Here is a 14,389-nt window from a genome sequence, read left to right on the forward strand (position 1 = left end):
AAAAGAATTCTGGGAACTGCAGTTGCCCCCTCGCAGACCAATTCCCTGCACCCTACAGTTCCCAGGATTCTTTGGGGGCAAGATGTGTTTTGAATGTGCATTTGATGTGCCTTTCAATGTACGGTTCGGCTCTACCCGTAGTCCAGATCCTCTGAGGGATGCCTCGCTGGTGTAGACAGTGCGCGGACTCACCGCGGCTGCTTCTCCTGCCTCTCTCCGCAGAGTTCGAAGCCAAAGCTGCAGACCACCTGCTCAGAGATCCAAGAAATCCGTCCCTGCACTCGTCTGGAGATGCCGGACCACACAGACACCTTTGTCCTCAAGATGCTGAAGGTATCCTTTTGCAGCTGCTGCACTTATGGGAGGGAGGGACCCTTCAGGGGCAGCTGGAGGATGGATGGTGGCTAACAGATTGAGGTTGAATCCTGATAAGACAGAAGTACTGTTTTGGGGGGACAGGGAGCAGGCAGGTGTGGGGGACTCCCTAGCCTTGAATGGGGTAACTGTGCCCCTGAAGGACCATGTGTGCCGCTTGGGAGTCATTTTGGACTCACAGCTGTCCATGGAGGCGCAGGTCAATTCTGTGTCAGGGCAGCTGTCTACCAGCTCCATTTGGTACACAGGCTGAGACCCCACCTGCCCACAGACTGTCTCGCCAGAGTGGTGCATGCTCTAGTTATCTCCCGCTTGGACTACTGCAATGCGCTCTACGTGGGGCTACCTTTGAAGGTTACCTGGAAACTACAACTAATCCAGAATGCACAGCTATACAGTGACTGGGAGTGGCTGCCGAGACCACATAACACTGGTCTTGAAAGACCTACATTGGCTCCCAGTACGTTTCCGAGCACAATTCAAAGTGTTTGTGCTGACCTTTAAAGCCCTCAACAGCCTCGGCCCAGTATACCTGAAGGAGCGTCTCCACCCCCATCGTTCAGCCCGGACACTGAGGTCCAGCACCGAGGGCCTTCTGGCAGTTTCCTCCCTGCAAGAAGTGAGGTTACAGCGAACCAGGCAGAGGGCCTTCTCGGTAGTGGCACCTGCCCTGTGGAACACCCTCCCATCAGATGTCAAAGAAATAAACAATATATGACGTTTAGAAGACATCTGAAGGCAGCCCTGTTTAGGGAGGTTTTTAATGACTGATGTTTTAATGTATTTTTAATCTCCTGTTGGAAGCCACCTAGAGTGGCTGGGGAAACCCAGCCAGATGGGCGGGGTATAAGTAAATAATAATAATAATAATAATAATAATAATAATAATAATAATTTATTATTATTCCTGGGCAGTATATAACTCCTGTGCTCTGAGATCTTCACTGGATGCCAGTTTGCTACTAGGCCAAGCTGAAGGTGTTACTGTTAGTATATATGCATACTGACATACATTTTATGAAATTAATTAAAGGGTGTGGATATCCCATGGGGTTTTAAAGACGATCTGAACCTAGACAGCATTGCCTCAGTGTTATGAAGAACTCCCAGTGTTTATCTTCTTTTTCTCTCCCCCTGCCACAGGTAAACACCTCCATGGATCTTGTATTTGAGGCTGGAGATGACCAGCAACTGCGTTCCTGGATGTGTGAAATTAAAGAGTGTCTCCATCGAGGGTGAGTTATTGCCCCACTACTCTCTGTGCCAGGGCTGTGTGATGCAGTTCTCCAGGTGTTTGTTTTTTAAAAAAAGAGGATTTCTAGTCCCCATGGCTGGAAGATAAGCTTGAATTTGTACAGCGATTCCTTGTGGAATATCTGAAGCAAGGGAGGCATTTGGCTGCCTTGATTAGCAGATGCAGACTGAATTAGACACGACTATCTTTTAAAATGCAGACTAAGATGGTTACAGGGTCCACCTTTTCCTGGCGCAGATTTTCTTTCTCCCTTTATTGCGCGGTGCGGATCCAGGTTCACATGCTCAGAGTCTCCCGCGTTGACTTTTGCTTCATGTATTGCAGGCCGTAATCTAGGCCCTAAAAAGTGGTTCCAGGGCTGGTCCAAATCGAGCTCTGGACAGAAGGGATTGGAAGACAGGGAAGTGCGTAGGAATGTTTCCCCACCCCCAGTTTTCTCAGCACCTCATGAGGGTTAGAAACCTGCTTCTTTAAATAAACAAAAGCCTATCCTGAAACTTCCAACATTCAGCCTGATGGGTTGCCCACGAATTCTAGAGTTAGGAGTGAGAAAAACTTAGTCTATCCACTCTCCCCATGCCAGGCATAATTTTATAAACTTCTATACTGTCTCCTGTTCCTCACCTTTTCTCTAAAGCCCCAGACACGGCAGGCTTTCCTTACGGGGGATTCATACTATCATCTTTATCATTTTTATTGCCCTTTAAAAAAATCTTTTTCCAACTCCACACCCTCCTTTACTGGGTATTTCCTGTACTCTATAGCCTAGAGTGACCTAGAGGTGAAAATGCCCAGAGTAAGAATGGCTTCTGTGATGAAAATAGCCACACCTGAAAGAAAGCCGTGTGGGACAATGCAGGAAAGCTGAAGATTGACGTATCGGTTGAGGAATTCAATCTTTATTTCTGAACCTTTTGTTTTTAAAGTTTCTCGGCCCTATGTCTCCAAATATTGGCTTTGAAGTGTGTGACTGATAAGTACTAAAATTTCTAAAGCGGGGAGAAGGTGCCAAATGAGATTGCCAGCGACAGAATAGTTGACAATATAAAAACACAAAAATACGTACCTTCATAACAAACAAATACAATATAGCACAGTTTAAAAGGCTATAGATTGTTAATTCAGTAAAAAGGACTTCTATCAGGTATATTCTATCAGGTCTACACTAGATGCATGCTCTAGTTATCTCCCACTTAGACTACTGCAATGCTCTCTACGTGGGGCTACCTTTGAAGGTGACCCGGAAACTGCAATTAATCCAGAATGCAGCAGCTAGACTGGTGACTGGGAGCAGCCGCCGGGACCACATAACACCGGTCCTGAAAGATCTGCATTGGCTCCCAGTACGTTTCCGAGCACAATTCAAAGTGTTGGTGCTGACCTTTAAAGCCCTAAACGGCCTCGGTCCTGTATACCTGAAGGAGCGTCTCCACCCCCATCGTTCAGCTCAGACACTGAGATCCAGCGCCGAGGGCCTTCTGGCTGTTCCCTCCTTGCAAGAAGTGAGGTTACAGGGAACCAGGCAGAGGGCCTTCTCAGTAGTGGCGCCCGCCCTGTGGAACTCCCTCCCACCAGATGTCAAAGAAATAAACAATTATCTGATGTTTAGAAGACATCTGAAGGCAGCCCTGTTTAGGGAAGTTTTTAATGACTGATGTTTTAATGCATTTTTAATCTCTTGTTGGAAGCCGCCCAGAGTGGCTGGGGATACCCAGCCGGATGGGCAGGGTATAAGTAATAAATTATTATTATTATTACTTTGACTGCAGAATCCATGTCCTTTCTGCACCTTCTCTTCTGCTTGGCTTGGGAAATTTGTTTTAAGCCCTGGAGTCCGTAGGAAGCAAGAACTTCCTCTCGTGTATCTGGGGGTTTAAGGTCCTTCCCAAGTCAGAGTGTGGGATCCCCAAGTGGATGCAAGGCCAGTCTCTCTCTCACGCCTCTTGGAAAATGTACTTCTTTCAAAGACGTCCCACTTCCTCTTGGGGCTTCCTCTTACTGAAATCTGCCAGGGGCAAGAAGTGGTATTGTGATTTGCAGAGAGCCATACTGTGATTCCTTCCATTCACACACACACACACACACACACACACCCTCCACCGAATTTCAGACTCCTTTTTGACCTTCTTGTAGCAGCAGTGCTGGGTGGCAACTGAACTGCCTGTGTCCAAAACCAAGCTGCCTGCTTTTCTCCAAGGTTCCATGCCCCTTTTTCGGAGTATAAAATGGCTACGTTAACACTGGGTGTTTGATCAGGAGTAGCATAAATGTGCCAGGAAATCAGGTCCCAAACTTGTCACTAGTGCCAGGCCACTTGGTAAGTGGGGGGGGGGGTGTGTGAAGACAACCTGGGTGACATCTGAGCATGTACCGTATTTTTCGCCCTATAGGACGCACTTTTTCCCCTCCAAAAATGAAGGGGAAATGTGTGTGCGTCCTATGGGGCGAATGCAGGCTTTCGCTGAAGCCTGGAGAGCGAGAGGGGTCGGTGCGCACCGACCCCTCTCGCTCTCCAGGCTTCAGGAGAGCCGCAGCGCCAGCCCCACAAGGTCGGGGGACAGCGGGGAGGCGGAACGCCGCCATCTCGCTGTCTCCCGATGTGGTTTGGAGGCTGACGGCGGGGAGACGCGTGCTTCTCCCCGCCGCCAGCCCCGCAAGCTCCGGGGACAGCTGGGAGGCGCAGCGCGCCATCCCGCTGTCTCCCGACCTGGTTTGGAGGCTGGCGGAGGGCTTCCCCCTCCCCCAGCCCCGCAAGCTCCCAGAGCGATGCCAAAGCTGCGCGCAGCTTTGGCATCGCTCTGGGTCCCGTTCTGGGGGCTGGGAGAGGGGGAAGCTCGGGCTTGCGGAGAGCTTCCTGTTCTGGGAGCTGGGGTCGGGGGAAGCTCGGGCTTCCCCCGCCCCAGCCCCACGCCGGGGGGGGGGAATAATTTTTTTCCCCTTTATTTCCACCCCCCCCCCCAAAAAAAAATCTAGGTGCGTCCTATGGGCCGGTGCGTCCTATAGGGTGAAAAATACGGTAATCTGTGTGTGCCCAAATAATTGTGCTGCACAAATCTCTTTCACACAAACACCTGCTCATGCACCAGGCAACTTGGACCTGTGTTCAGTGCAACGTGTGAATAAGCCTGTAATGCCAACAGTTCTCTTCCTCCTCCAAAGGTTAATTCTCAAGGCAGGGGTTCCCAAATTCTGGTCTGGGGACCACCGGTGGCCCGCAAGCTGCACAGTGTATTTGAAGAATGGTGGGAGCAGCGCATGAAATAGTCGTTTTGATTGCATTTTTATTGCTGCTTCTATTTCTTGCCTTGCATTTTGTTATTTATCACAGTATTTTCCATTGCGTTCTACAGAACTAAAATGGGAATGCAATAAAATACGAAGTAATAAATAACAGGAGCAATGATGAAAGCAATAATAATCCTACGTCTACAACAGCATGTCATGATTGCTACGACAAGCAGACAAATCAATAGGTGGTCAGCAATTTTCAAGTGATTTGTATAGGAAGAAAGAGTTTTGTAACCAACTCCAGGTGTTGGTTGAGAGGGTTAAGGCTAGTTTTTGAGGCAAGTCGTTGGCAAGGGAGAACCCTGTGAATGGCCCCTGCCTTGGACTCAGGAGAAGGCTTAGCGATGTGGTCCCAACCCCTCCTCAAGTCTGCGGCTAGCCCCAAGCTCATGGCATCCTTTGCAGAGTGAGCAGGGCCACTAAATCTGGCCTCTTTGCTGGCCCTGCACCTCAGGCCTGGCAGGAGCCGTGTATTGATGGCTTTTGCAACGTGGCTTCATTTGCCTGGATGTTCCATGTATTTGCTGACTATGTTTCCTATAAAAACTATATTAAAAGTATTACGATTCGACAGTAGTAAGGATGCATGTGATCTCACCTATGGAACCTCATATTGCAAAACCCATTTCCACTCCAACCCTTCTGTCCAATGTGTTTTCCTTCATCTTATAGGCTTGCTTACAAAGGCATTCAAAAAAGTCTCTTTCCTTTAAAGTATAGTGCCAGCAAAGGGATGCGGTGTGGGTTAAACCACAGAGCCTAGGGCTTGCCGATCAGAAGGTTGGCGGTTCGAATCCCTGCGACGGGGTGAGCTCCAGTGGCTTGGTCCCTGCTCCTGCCAACCTAGCAGTTTGAAAGCACGTCAAAGTGCAAGTAGATAAATAGGTACCGCTCCGGCGGGAAGGTAAAATGGCGTTTCCGTGCGCTGCTCTGGTTCGCCAGAAGCGGCTTAGTCATGCTGGCCACATGACCCGGAAGCTGTCTGCGGACAAACGCCGGCTCCCTTAGCCAATAAAGCGAGATGAGTGCAGCAACCCCAGAGTCGGCCATGACTGGACTTAACGGTCAGGGGTCCCTTTACCTTTATAGTGCCAGCAGACTCACCACTGCCTTGTGCTGAGAGAAAACAATATGGGTTTTTTCTTGGAATTTCAAGTTTTCCAGTCCTCACCCCCATCAGGGAGCTCTTTTTTTCGCTTTTTTTGCTTTTCTTTGCCTTATCTTTTGTTGCTGGCCTTGGGGGCAGGGTGTCTCACAATCAGAAACATTCCCTCCTCTTTCAGGTCAGAAGGCGCCGATGTTGAGCTGATCTCGGACTCTCACTCGGAGGCTGTGACCGCAAGCCCCACAAACAGCAGCACGGACTCCCTGAACCAAGGTATTTGGGGCTCATCTGTAGCGAGGTCTGGGGTTGGAGGGGGCTCCTATCCTATGCCTTTCAAGAAAAAGTACCAAGAAACATCTGGTTGAGTAGTTCAGGTTACTGGACTCTGGGGAACCAGCAGAAGGGAGTTCCCCGATACTAACAAAGCTGTCTGTTTTTTGTTGCTAATTCTCTGGCTCTGCAAACTGTAAGCACTTGTGTGTGGTGCAACATGCTTTTCTGGGTGGAGAAATTGTTTAAAATGACAGCCGAGTCCTTCCCTCTCCCCTAGGGGCAATGCCACCCAGCCTCCCAGACCAGAACGGCCAGAAGACCGACCACTACCTGACATCCTTCCCCTGGTTCCATGGCCCCATTTCTCGAGTCAAAGCCGCTCAGCTGGTTCAGCACCAAGGCCTTGACGGACATGGGGTTTTCCTCATCCGACAGAGTGAAACCCGCAGGGGAGACTACGTCCTCACATTCAACTTCCAAGGAAGAGCAAAGGTACGGCGTCTCTTGCTGAGGGGACTCCCTCTGTCACCAGTCAGAACGTTAGCAGGCGGGCTTTCATGGCCCAAAACTGGAGCACTGTTGAAATCCCACTTGTACTTCATATCTAAATAGCGGGTTTTTTTAATGTCCAGGAGACTTGCGATAAGGCAGCCACATTCTGGGAGGATGTATTCAAACAAATTAGCTAACTGGACCAAAAATATTCAAAGGCGCAGAGTTAGCTTTACTTAATCTTTACCCAGGGGACAAGCCTCTTATTGGCCAGCTTCTGGAAATTCTTAGAGGATGGGGCATTGACCACATGGCAGAGATGTCTGGCATTTAGTGTTGATGGAAAAAATATTTACTAAACAAAAAATAACAAGAGGAATGAAATGAAAAGACAGTCTTTTAGTGGATTGGTATACTTTTATTATGTTCAGTGCAAGAGAGGAGAATGCAATTAAAAAAGAGAGAGAAAAATGAGTTGGACTACAACTCTGGCCATGGCCATGCTGACTTGCGCTCATGGGATTTGTAGTCCAAGACATCAGGTTGGGGAAGGTTAGGCAGTGGGGTTTCCCCCGGCTCAGGTGATGGGATTTGCACACGCCCTTCTGATCCTTGCTGAAACTTTTACATGACCTGTATGAATTGGCTGCTGTCGCTGACATGCGTCTTCCTGCTTCCTTTACCTTGGCAGCACCTACGGCTCTCCCTGACCGAGAGGGGCCAGTGTCGTGTCCAGCACCTGCACTTTGCCTCCATTTTGGACATGTTACACCACTTTCAGCGCTTCCCCATCCCCCTGGAGTGCGGAACGGCCTGCAACGTGCAGCTGTCCAGCTATGTAGTGGTTCTTCCACATGCACAAGGTAGGAGGCAGCTATGGCTGCCATTTAGCCTCTTCCATTTGGGCCTTTTCCAACCCCACTCGGCTTTAAGCAGGAAATAAGGAGCAGAGGCAGACAGATGCACAGACGGCTGGGGACTGATCTTGGGGAACTTTCCTCTCTTCATCATGCTAAGGCTGCGATCACTGAACACTTACAGTTTGTTAAGATTTTTACAGCATCCTCTGTTTTCTGCCAACATCTATCAAGGTGAAAGTGCTGTTTTCCAGAATTCCTGCTGGAACAGCTTCAGCAGGCCTTGGAGAATTCTAAGGCTCTGTCCTCCTAGAATGAGGAAGGCAGCTGGCTTTGGACACCAGTGCTTGGGGTTTCCTTCCACTGTAATTTGGTGGGGGAAATCCCTTGCCATATCCTCCGCTCTCTTCTGCTTTCGATCACTCAGCTGGAAGGTGGAAGCCTCTGCCTGCTGAACTGAGCTGGGGAAAAAAAGGTGTGTGTGTGTGTGTGTTGTATAAAAAACAACAACCCAAATCACATCACCAACATATGATGCTTCTGCTTAGGTGCAAAGAGGAATGTGTGTTGCCTAGGGGTGACATAGCCTATTCCTGCTTGGCTGATACAGGAATTGGAAACAGAAAAGGAGGAAGCTCTTAGCACCACCAAGGAACACCTAGCTAGTTGCAGACATGGATGACCTCAAAGCAATCAGGTGCAGTAGTGTAAAAGTTAGCTAGTTCTTGGTTTCCTTTCTAGTCATGCCAGCAATGACTACTGTAGGTCCATTCAGGGCTGGTAACTTTCAGAGTCTTGTCAAGAAGGGAGCAGAGTGCCTCACCTGCTGTTTGGCTGCTTTCTGTGCTGCCCTTGCAGCTGTGGAGACATTGCAGCTTATCGTGGTTCCTGGAAACATGGAACCAGGCCATTGTGCCTATCCCCACTGTGGAGTTGTATGGAATGTCATATTTGGTGCTCTGTAAACACCAAAGGGACACGGGTGGCGCTGTGGTCTAAACCACAGAGCCTAGGGCTTGCCAATCGGAAGGTTGGCAGTTCGAATCACCACGACGGGGTGAGCTCCCATTGTTCAGTCCCAGCTCCTGCCCACCTAGCAGTTCACATCAAAGTGCAAGTAGATAAATAGGTACTGCCCCGGCGGGAAGGTAAACGGTGTTTCCATGCGCTGCTCTGGTTCGCCAGAAGCGGCTTAGTCATGCTGGCCACATGACCTGGAAGCTGTATGCCGGCTCCTTCGGCTTATAGAGCGAGATGAGCACGCAACCCCAGAGTCGTCCGCGACTGGACCTAACGGTCAGGGGTACCTTTACCTTTAAAGTAAACACAAGATTCTAGTCCTTACAGCTAACGGTACTTTTTAAAGAGTCGGTGGGTCGTGCCTCCTCAAATATCAGAAATGAATTGACACTGCCTTACATTTTCAATGGCTGAAGATGTGGTCAGGTGTCCCATATTAGAAACTTGCCCTAGCAAGACTGTAAAAAAAAGTGCATATACAGTGGTACCTCGGGTTAAGTACTTAATTGTTCCGGAGGTCCGTTCTTAACCTGAAACTGTTCTTAACCTGAAGCACTACTTTAGCTAATGGGGCCTCCTGCTGCTGTGCCACCGGAGCACGATTTCTGTTCTTATCCTGAAGCAAAGTTCTTAACCTGAAGCAATATTTCTGGGTTAACGGAGTCTGTAACCTGAAGCATATGTAACCCGAGGTACCACTGTAGTTCTATACCAAGTCCCATCTGACTCGCCTTTTCAGTTTAGAGAAAAGGCATAACAGGCGGCATGATAGAAGTGATAAAATTAGTAGTTTTAGCACTAGAACTTACGGACATCCAGTGAAGCTGTATGTTGGAAGATTCATGACAAGGAAAAGGAAGGACTTTGTCATACAGAATAAACTATGGAACTCTCTCCCACAGGAGGCAGTGATGGCCACGATCTTGGATGCCTTTAAAAGAGGACTGGACCATTTCATGGAGGGCTATCAATGGCTCCTTGCCATAATGGCTATGCTCTGCCTCCACAGTTGGCGACAGTAAAGCCACAGGAAGGGAAAGGGCTCGGGTGCTCGGGTCCTGCTTGTGGGCTGAGGCATCTGGTTAACCACTGTAAAACCAAAATGCTGGACTAGATGGGTCATTGGCCAGATCAGACTCTTGTGATGCTCTTATTTGTTTGCATAATCTCTACAGAGTGCAGAATTTGGCTTGCCTGTTTAGCATGCGGTTCATGCCACCCCGTCTGTGGAACGTCATATTCCCTTATGTCACCATATTTTTAGGATATCCAGTGTAACTCCCCCTCATTTCTCTTCCTCCCAATTCAGGCTCCAGCAGCACAGTCCCACTCTCCCCCTCCCTCCACCGCTGCCACCCGGAATTCAGCCTTGTCCAGCTGAGCCCTTCCAGCTGCCCGCGGATCCACCTGGCCGACAACCTCCGACAGAGCTCCTCAGTGGAGCAGATATTCCACCTGGTGCCCCCTCCAGAAGAGCTGGCCAGCGGCCTGTGGCCCAGCAGCCACCTGACCAGCCCACCCACCAGCCCTGCAACGCGCCAGTGGGACAATGATTACGAGATGGACTCACAAGGCAGGTCCCACCTGCGGGCGGTTAACAACCAGTATACATCCCTCTGACACAGCCGGATGGGGCAACAGCCTGCTTTTGCACAAGACTCTGGATAAATGTTTCAGAAAGCCACGGAAAAGACTTGTTCCTCTTGGCTGCAGGCTCGTGCTGGGGCGAGGCAGCTGGGTACACTTGCCCCAAGCCTTGGAGGGCTAAGATGGCAGTGGGGGGGGGCAGTGTACCAGGGACCGGCTGCTTTTTTGTTTGAGTTTATAACTTTATTCTAACAAGACTCTGCCCCAGACCTCAGGAAAAGCTCTGCACATGCCTGCTTGGCTGTGTTGGTTTGTAAGATAGATAACTCACTCCACTATGGATGTGACCCTTCGATTCGGCTTATTACATGGCCTCTCTGTTAAGTTTTTTCACTCAATCCTCTCATCGGTTTTGCACATGGCTCTTCTTTTGCTTTAGGCTCCTAGCTTATTTTTGTTGCTACCGGTACATGCAATATTTTTTGGTCTCTGTAACGATGTTCCTCCACTTGAGGAAAAGGGGAAATGTGTGGGCAGTAGAAGAAAAACCCCAGATCCAACTAGACTCAAGTAATTGATCTGATTTGCTCTTTCCATCACCCGCCTCTCATTCTGTTGCTGAATGAAGGCAATTGAGCTCTCTTTAGCTGAGCTAATTTCTTGGCTCCCTTGGGAACTAAGGAAATCTGTGTTTTGTTTTTTAAAACTTAAGCTTCCTTCCAAGTAGGGTAATACAAACAGAACCAGGTGGTTGTTGGAAGTAAAGGCAAGAGGAATAACCATGGCAGAAGGCCATCACCACTACCCCTGTGCACAATTTTTGGCCTTAAATATCTAAACACTCAGATCCATCAACCTCCATGCAGGCCTAAAACGATGTAAATGCACCACAAGTAAGACAGATTCAACTGTTGTGGCTTCCCAGCAAGGAGCAGAAGGTGTTGCTGTCTTGAGTAGGCAGAGGAAGATCACACTTGTGGAGTGGATGAAAGTTCCTTTTACCAATCCCATCACTGTCCCTCATCTAGCCTAACATTGTGTACTCAAGATTGGCATAGCCTCTTCAGAGCCTCACCCATACCTGTGGTCCTTTAACTGGCTAATGGCAGAGATTGAGCCTTAGGACTCCCGCATGCATGCTACAACTGGGCTTTGCCTCCCCACCTCTTTCCTGGCAACACAGATCTCCTTTCAACATTAGCTAGAGACACAGCAAGGGAAGGGTCAGGGAATAGCCTACAATTAATGGATTGGATGCTCATGAGCAAGTCAAAAGGAACTGAACCTACTAGGAAGCAGCTGGTCAGCTCGACTGGTCTGCTTGGTTTGGTATTATCTCATTGGACCAGCTCTTCCAAAGACTCACACAGAGAGGTTTTCCCTGTTTTGACATGGGACATTCCATCACTGAGCTATGAAATTACACATTTTGAGGTTAAGATGACCTAGCCTCAAATAGCTGCTTCCTTCCTTCCAACCAACCATTCCAGTGGGAAAAGGGGTCATCTTGCATCTCTGCCTTGCCCCATAGGGCTACTCTGGCCTTAAAAGTTCAAGCCCAACCGTGCAGCACAGAATTACTCAAAACAACCAATAGCTTCTGATCCATTTCCAAATCTGACTTCTTTGCTAATGCCACACCAACCTTACGAGGGTTACAGGGATTTTTTTTCCCCCTCTAAAAAAAAAATCCACAGCAGCTCCCTTTAAGCAGTTTCAAAAATGCTTAAAATGCTTTTGAGAGTAATTTTAACAGCATAATTCTTAGAGGAAGTCTAAGAACCTCAGTGAGGTTAAGACACACATTTATCATGCATTAACTTTAGGAGCACAATGAAAACGACACAGCGCTGAATTTGCTCTTTTCCAGCATCCTCAAAGCCAGAAAAGCCAGAGTTGTGGGGAACCTCTCCAAAAAGCAGAAAGCCTGGTCTAACAGCATATCAGCACTAAGGGTATCTGCTCTTGATATAGAATGGAAATAGCTTAAAAAATGTACCCCAAACCAGCAGAGAGCATGAAATTTTATATATATGGGGGAGAGGCCGTTACCATCTTTCCCCTGCTGTGTGTGCAAAATCTAACAATTATTCTCTTTGGCCAAGGTGGTGTTTTGATTTCGGGGGGCATGGGGAGGGTAGCATGTATCAGAAAACAAACATGGGTAATGGCAAAGCATATACAGTATAGTCAAGTTAACAACATTGTCCACAGTCTAGCAAATTGTTATTCAAAATGATGGCTGTGTATCCAAAGATACTAGAGGTTTGTAAAAAATCCTTTCCCCTCTTTGAGCTGTTGCCCACACAAGCTAACCTCTTACAGATTTAAGCATGGGACCCATGTGCCCGCTGGACGGTAAAAGGGCCTATGATTAGCTAGCATTTCATCACACTAATCCCTTGTGCTGGAATGACCTTTGCTGAAAGTTTGTTCAAAGCAGGAGTCCAAATACCTCTGAAGGACCACAGGTTGCTCCCCCCCCCCCCCCCGGTTTCAGCCCATTCTTGAGTTCTTCTAAGGAACTTGCTCTGATCTTTCCTACCTAGTAAACCTAAATTCTCCAAACCTCATAACCGGTAGTAGAGCAGTAGCGAGGTCCCTGCCTAGATATTAAGTGCCTTTTTCCTATCACCAGCAGTGCTTGGCGGCTCATGCAAATAAATTTCTTTCTCCATCCCCTGACCATCACCATCAGAGATCCTGTTTGTTTGCTCAGAACATCAATCAGGGCTCAAAGCCTTCTGGGACGTTACAATTTCTGATACAAGTGCAGGTGCTCATTGAGGGCAGGGTTTTCAGAGGCTGGGGGCAAGCCTGCATTCAGGCTCAAAATTGCCCTGCAGGTGGCATCCTCCAAAGGGGCTCAACATGCAGTGTGAAATTAGTTTCCCTGGGTCCAGCTGCATTCTCACATTTGTGCCAGTCGTCCTTCAAGATGCGCCACACAAAAGGAGATGGACAGCAGGATGGCAAAGCCCCAATGCTGAGTAGCACCCGACCGAACAGTTTACTTTACGCCATCTCTGTGAGCTGTAGGTATAAGCTTCCCGCAGTGGTTTCCAAATTTTATAATCTTAACAGATTAGTCTCTATCAACAGCAGCAAATGAATGAGCTCCACAGCTTGCTATTTATTTTTTTAAAAAAACCAAATAGGCATTTAAAGAAAAAAAACTGAGTGTTCTTGTTCACCACCTTTCTACTCTTGTACAGTATAATTTTTCTATATATTGTTTCTGTATGTACTGTACATGTAACTTATTCTTTAATACAGCTAAAAAATACATACAGACCTGCCCCTGCAGTAAAATAAAACTGTTTTTAGAAATTTTCAGTGGTTGGTTCCGTGGTCATTTCTTTTTCTTCCACCCCCCCCCCCCCCCCCGTGGAGCCATCCTAAAAGAATCTTCTTTTTAAATCACCTGATAAGATACTTGAAAATGGGAATAGCCAATGTGGTGCCCTCCAGATAACAGGGGGTTGCTGCGAACTGGGAGCCCATCAATTTTTGAAGGGCACCACCTTGGTTTCTCCTGCTTTCAAGCTGAAATCAGTCACACTTCTTGGAACGGGGAAGAACTGCCTGGAGGACACAAGTCTTACATCCTGTGAGCACAGAACATAAGGAAGAGTTTCCATTAATCACACACACCTCCCACTTCAGGCATTCCTGAGCCCAAATTACGTTGTGATGATGAGTCACTAGCTCAGGAAGCCCTTGGTGGAAGAGTGGACCATGAGCTTTTCTTAAGCTATGAGCCCAAGCAGCCGTGAAGCTTCCATGCCAGAGGCATCTCCCTCTGATATATAGAGGAATAAGCAACTTAGGGGGTGGGCGACTGTTGCATTCAGCTCCTGGTTACTGCTGGACAGATTATGGTAAAGAGTTAGGTCTTCAGGCTAATCCAGCAGGTACCAACTCCTAAGTGAAAGTAAGTTTATATCGGTTCCGCATTCCGTTCTGGGCAACCTTCCTAGGTCCACATGGGTGGGTGAAGCAAAGCATGCAAATTTCCCCATTTGCAGACTATGCTCCTTTCCATATACACTCCTCAGTATCCTTCTTCCAGACAAGTAAGAGGCGTCATCAGAGTTCAAGGGTACATTCCAGGCAGCCCAAAACACATGGGGGGGT

The 14,389-nt window shown here is 48.2% G+C and overlaps 1 protein-coding gene across 3 annotated transcripts in view; it reads left to right on the forward strand.

Moving 5' to 3' along the window:
* SH2B3 (SH2B adaptor protein 3) overlaps window positions 1-13,588 on the forward strand; it is a 75,776-nt gene extending 62,188 nt beyond the window's left edge. For all 3 annotated transcript variants that reach the window (XM_083629458.1, XM_083629459.1, XM_083629460.1), the window contains exons 3-8: window positions 223-333; window positions 1,519-1,610; window positions 6,202-6,296; window positions 6,574-6,788; window positions 7,480-7,651; window positions 9,975-13,588. In XM_083629458.1, the coding sequence (XP_083485584.1) occupies window positions 223-333; window positions 1,519-1,610; window positions 6,202-6,296; window positions 6,574-6,788; window positions 7,480-7,651; window positions 9,975-10,285 (996 nt within the window). In that variant the 3' untranslated portion in view covers window positions 10,286-13,588. The remainder of the gene's footprint in view (window positions 1-222; window positions 334-1,518; window positions 1,611-6,201; window positions 6,297-6,573; window positions 6,789-7,479; window positions 7,652-9,974) is intronic.
* Window positions 13,589-14,389: the final 801 nt, after the last annotated feature.

The sequence above is a fragment of the Podarcis filfolensis genome, assembly GCF_964270895.1.
Source record: "Podarcis filfolensis genome assembly, chromosome: 8".
Lineage (NCBI taxonomy): Eukaryota > Metazoa > Chordata > Lepidosauria > Squamata > Lacertidae > Podarcis > Podarcis filfolensis.